This window comes from Orycteropus afer, unplaced genomic scaffold, assembly GCF_000298275.1.
Source record: "Orycteropus afer afer isolate SDZICR_OR568_19922 unplaced genomic scaffold, OryAfe1.0 scaffold00125, whole genome shotgun sequence".
Lineage (NCBI taxonomy): Eukaryota > Metazoa > Chordata > Mammalia > Tubulidentata > Orycteropodidae > Orycteropus > Orycteropus afer.
This window is the reverse complement of record NW_006921712.1, coordinates 4966416-4972577: the sequence shown is the minus strand read 5'-3', so window position 1 is coordinate 4972577 and position 6162 is coordinate 4966416. Positions and strand designations below refer to the sequence as shown.

The 6162-nt window shown below is 34.4% G+C and overlaps 1 protein-coding gene across 1 annotated transcript in view; it reads right to left on the bottom strand.

The window, feature by feature from the left end:
• MYOM2 (myomesin 2) overlaps positions 1 to 6162 on the bottom strand; it is a 164728-nt gene that overhangs the window by 11347 nt on the left and 147219 nt on the right. Inside the window, exon 31 of the mRNA XM_007944429.1 lies at positions 5029 to 5134. Within this exon, the coding sequence (XP_007942620.1) occupies positions 5029 to 5134 (106 nt within the window). The remainder of the gene's footprint in view (positions 1 to 5028; positions 5135 to 6162) is intronic.

Below are 6162 nucleotides of genomic sequence, written 5' to 3'. Positions count from 1 at the left end.
TTACAGGCAAGTAAACTTTGCTGGAGATAATTCAAAAACAGTTGCAGCAGTATATTTAAACGAAACTTCCAGAAATTCAAGATACACATGGATCTTGACTGAAAGCAAAGTATACCAGAAAGATGTTTACTTGTGTTTTATTGGCTATGCAAAAGCATTCCACTGTGTGAATCATAACAAATTATGGATAACATTGCAAATAGTGTGAATTCCAGAACACTTAATTGTTCTCATGAGGAACCTGTACACAGACCAAGAAGCTGTCATTCAAACAGAACAAGAGGATACAGCCTGGTTTAAAATAAGGAAGGGTGTGTGTCAGGGTTGTATCCTTTCACCACACTTGTTCAATCTGTATGCTGGGCAAATACTCCAAGAAGCTGAACTATATGAAGAAGAAAATGGCATCAGGATTGGAGAAAGATTCATTAACAACCTGTGATATGCAAATTACACAAACTTGCTTGCTGAAAGTGAGGAAGACTTGAAGCCTGTATTGATGAAGATCAAAGACTGCAATCTTCAGTATGGATTACATCTCAATATAAAGAAAACAAAAGTCTTCACACTTGGACCAATAAGCAACATCACAATAAATAAAGAACAGATTGAAGTTTTCAAGGATATCATTTTACTTGGATCCAAAATCAATACCCATAGAAGCAGCAGTCAAGAAATCAGATGTTGTAGTGTCCTGGGCAAATCTGCTGCAAAAGACCTCTTTAAAGTGTTAAGAAGCAAAGATGTCACTTTGAAGACTAAGGTGCACCTAACCCAAGTCATGGAATTTTCAATTGCTGCACATGCATGTGAAAGCTGGACAATGAATAAGGAAGATCAAAGAAGGGCTGATGTCTGAATTATGGTGTTGGCAAAGAATATTAAAAACATCAAGGACCACCAGAAGAATGAACAATCTATCCTGGAAGGAGTGCAGCTGGAATGTTCCTTGGATGTAAGAATGGCCAGACTTTGTCGCACCTACTACTTTGGTCATTTTGTCAGAAGGGACTATTCTTAGGAGAAAGATCTCATGCTTGGTCAAGTAGAGGGTCAGTGAAAAATGGAAAGACCTTCAACAAGATGGACTGACACAGCAGCTACAACAATGTGCTCAAGTGTAGCAAAGACTGTGCAGTTGGCACAGTACTGGGCAATGTTTTGTTCTGTTGTACATAGGATCACTGTGAGTCGGGACCAACTTGATGACAACTAACAACAACAACAACATCATATGCTCCAGCCATTCCACTCTTAGGTGTTCACTTAAGAACTGACAGTGCATATCCATATATATGTCCATGAATGTCCAACACAGTTTTGTTTGTAATACACAAAAATGGGATCAACACAAATGGCCAACAAGAGCTGAAAGGATAAATAATTGTGATTTCTTCATACAATGAAATATTACTCAGCAATAAAATGGAATGAAATATTAGCACACACAATGTAGATGGATTTTGAAATAATTATGCTATGGGAATGAATCTGGACCAAAAAAAAAAAAGAAGAAGAAGAAGAAGAAGAAGAAGAATATACTGTATGATTCCCTAGCTAGAAAATGTCACCATGACATAGAGTGACAGAGGGCAGTTAGTGGCTGCCTAGGATTGGGAGTAGGGCTGGGGAGCGATACATTTTGGAGGGTGATAGATAAGTTCACAGTCTTTACAGGGGTAATGATTTTAGAGGTGTATACTATGTCAAAGCATCAAATTTTACAGTTCAAATGCATGCAGTTTGTTGTAAATAAATTATAGCTTGATACATTTTTTAAAAAATAAAAATACATTGAGATTTCAGGGGAGAATTTTCACATATGAGCTTTGTGCATGAGATTTCCTGAGTTGAAGTAAAATGTACATTCTGAGATTAAAGGATGCTTTTTCCTTCTTCTCTAAAGACACCATGAAATTATTTAGTAGCTAATATACTTCCAAGTTCTAAATTGTCGATACTTCAACAACTTGAGATTAGCCATTTCTAGATGACATATTAATTTCACCTTTAAGCAAGGCTACAAAATCCTTTTCATGAAGAACATTTTTGCTGAGTTCTGCTTAGTATACTTCTAACTCATTTTGAGTAGGTTTCCAGCCCTTCTTTAACAGTGACATTTTCTACATGCCTTGATATATTAATCAGCCTTTTCAAACAAAGAACAATTGTCCTTACTTACATTCGCATTTCACAAAATTCTTACCATACTCTATTGATACAATGTCCATTAACCCAAAATGTTCTAGTGTTCACAGTCTAAACCTTCAACAAGCACATTATTCAAGCATCAGAGATTTCTTAAGTGGACCGTTTAGCCTCAAAAGGCACATAATGGCTCAAAAAAGTTAATATTATTTTATATTTTTCTAGTTGCTGTAAAAAATGTGTTTAATGATCAATTACTAAAACATAACTAAAAGTTACAGCTTAATTATAAAACATAACTACAAAAGATAGTTTAACCCATTAATGATTGAATTATTTTCTTCTTTGAAATTTTTTGTTGATACTATGTGTTTTCAGTAATGGAAGGCATGCTGAAATCAAGATAAAACAAGTTGTTGAGATAATATGGATTTGGATACAGGTATATGGGACATATATGTCTCAAGTGGACTCAGGTGATAGGATTGGTGGAGTGAGACCGATTTCTTCAGATCCATGCAGTTATACATGCCCCTGCCAGGCAGTAGCATGTATTGCAACTGGGATAGCAGCTTCTCAAGAAACTTGAGAGGCTGAAAATGTTGGTGGACAATATATGTCCTATGGGTCACAAAAGGGTTAAAAATGTATTTTAAACTATTTATATTGTTCAATAGTCAAATATAACTAAAAGGTACGTTTTAATTATAGTAGTGCTACATAAATACCTATTATATTATATAACATTCTGTTTTGGAAACAGGAAACATAGAAATAATATCACCTTTATGAATCTATGGAAATTTATAATTATATGACCTTCTCTTTTTAGACCTAGTGATTTTTTTATCTGATCTGTGCCCTTACCTGCCCACTTATTTATCTATTTATAATTATGTCCCCTACTAGCCTTGATGCTCCCTTGGTATAGTAGTGGCTGCTGTTAGACTAACCAGCATTTAAATATCTTCTCTTTCACTTACTTGTTTTGTAACTTTGACTAAAACAATTTATGTTCCTCTCACTAAACTTCAGTTTCCACATATATAAAACATAAATAATAATACTTAATTCATAGAGCTTTTGTAAGAATTAAATAAGATAATGTATTATAAGTGTTTAACACAAAATAACTGCTCAATAAAGCTAATATCACATATATCTATGCACACACATGTTCATGTGTGTTTATGTAGTGTGTGTGTGTGTGTGTGTGTGTGTGTGTGTTTGATATTTCTATACCCCAATATGCTACTGGGACAGGCATGCTACACTATATGTTCCAAGTATTATTACACTGGGCACTAGAAATATAAAGCTGGAGATATCTTCTCCCAGGGGAGAAGTGAATGTTTACAAGTGAATGAGAGACATATATTACAACTGCATACAACCTACTACAAGTCAATATGCTGTAAATAATGAGAAAGCACAGAGAAGGAGGTGATTAATCCTCCTATTGCAGGGGAATGCTTGATTCAGCTAGAAACATAGATTTATTCATTGTCTTAAAAAATAAATCCTTACAAACAATTATATCACAAAAATAACCAGAGTTTCAGTCTATGAAATCTTTGTTATTGGAATCCCTTATAAAAAGGACCCTGGTTTTAGTGCACTTCCTTACCAAACTATGGTATCTAGATCTAGAATGATTCCACTTAATATTGAATTCTACAGTATGTAAAAGATAGAAATGTAAGATTCCAACTACAGATGTACTAATATACCAATATGTCTTATTATTTTGTCTCTAAACACAGTATTTTAGACAAAAGCATAGTATGTCAAAATCAAATAGGCAAAAGAGAACCTTTTTAGCCCTTCAATTTACTAATAAATAGATTCACCTAAACAAAATAACATTTATAAAAGTGGAATAGTCATAACCATAGAGTTTTCCTTCTGAAATATCAATTAGAAAGACATAATATCTAAAGGCATGATGTGGACATTAAAAGATACAGTTAATTGAGGAGCATAAAATTTTGGTATGTATACATCATTGAAAAATTGTCCTAAAAATGATGCCTTTGTGTTCTTTTCTTAGAATAAATATAGATAAAAAGAAGTGGTCCTTGGTCCATCTGCCCCCATATCTGAAACCTACTTTTATTCTGCAATTATATACTAAAAGGATGAATCCTGAGATCAATCCTAATTTCCAAAGGAACTCTTAAATTCAAGTGTGCTACCTTGACTCGTTGCTGTAGATATCAGCTTCTGATATAGATATGAAAGAAGGCAGACACCAGGTGGCTGGGGGTGGGGGGCAGGGTATGTTTCTGATGCTGTGAGTTCTACAGTGATCACTCACGTGAAAAGTCTGGCAGTTGCTTTAACAGTGATAATTACCCACCTATAGAAGCAACAGAGCAGTAAATACAAAATGCAGAAAACTGACTGTTTTTTCAGGTTGATCTTGTTTTCTCTCTTTCTTCTTTAATTTAAATTATTGGGTGAATTTAAGTCCTTTTCTTTTTAATGAAGTCTACTGGGAAATCAAGACTGGAAATTTGGAGCATGGTTTCTAAATATTATTTTTCCATTAGTTCCCTGCTAAATTCCAGATGAAATATGAGTTACAAGTACAGCCAGCTTTGGCAACATGATGAAGTTAAAGAAATTTGCCACTTTCTTATTATCCTTCTCTTGTTTTCCCGAATGGCATGATTCCCCATCACTACCACAGCCCAGTAGTATTATATTTATATAAGATATATTTATATAAGATATATATAAGATTTCTTGGATTTATGAATTGTTGAGAGGATGGCTAGGGCCATGAGATTTTGCTGTGTTTCACGGGGCTCCCAGTCATCAGCGTTATGCACACCCCTTGTCTATGGCATGGTCACATTCAATTAATGCTTTACTTACCTTTGATACCAGTTCACCTTCATCTCTTCTGTAAAATATTTCATGAAACACTGAAGTCTTATGCCATCAGGGGTGCAGAGTATCTTTAATGGAGATGCAGATGCTCCTGCAGGAAATAAAACATACTCGGATCTAAAAACAGCAGTATATGCTATGTTATAATGGAAAGATGTTATTCCAGCTATCTCTACTGTCTCAACCCCCATATCCATATACATACTCTCACACTGTTACATTTTACTGTCTGTCAGCAACAAATTTTTATGTTTTTTTTTTCATATCATATTCATTCACTAAATAATAATTTAACATACTGAGATTTTTTTCCAAAGCTCTTTGCTGAATACTGTAAGGAATACATGATTTTAAAAATAATTGAATACTCCTCAATCAGCTTAAGAAGATGAAGTGTTGTTGTTCTTATGTGCCATCAAGTCGTACCCGACTCATAGCGACCCTTCCTTGGGTTTCTGAGGCAGTAGCACTGGAAGTAGATTGCTCAACCTTCCTTCCGAGGAGTGGCTGGTGGGTTTGAACAGCAGCCTTCTGGTTAGCAGTCAAGTGCCTTAGGCACTATGCTACCAGAGTTCCATGAAGTAAAATAGTATAAATAATGATCCAGACTTTAAGTTTTGTTGAAAATCAGTGAAAAGGAGTTTAAGAGTTAACATAATGAAGAGGTCAAGGAGATAAGAAAATCGGGTTGGTCCCTCAAGATGAGTAAAAATTAAATAAGAAAGAAAGAAAACAGAAGAACACATAAGTAATTTTTTAAAAAATCTAAGAAATACTTGGTATGGGTGGAGCAAATTTGGACTGATTTAATAGGGATAGATCATTTGGTGGGTGGGGGCAACGGCATGAAAGGAAAGAAATGGAGAAGATCAGGATGCACCTTATTATTATAGCAAAGACTCAACACTTAAGTGGATTTTTATTGCACATGTAACCTTAGAAAATTTTCATACACTTATGGTATTCCCACACTTAAAAAATTATATTTATATAATTACTGAAAATAATATGATCTCAAACTGCTGATGAAAAGCTTATGGAGAAGAGGTATTTTTTATACTGTTTCTTAATGTTGGAAAGCAACCTGAAGATTTGTATCATCAATATCTTAAAAGTACT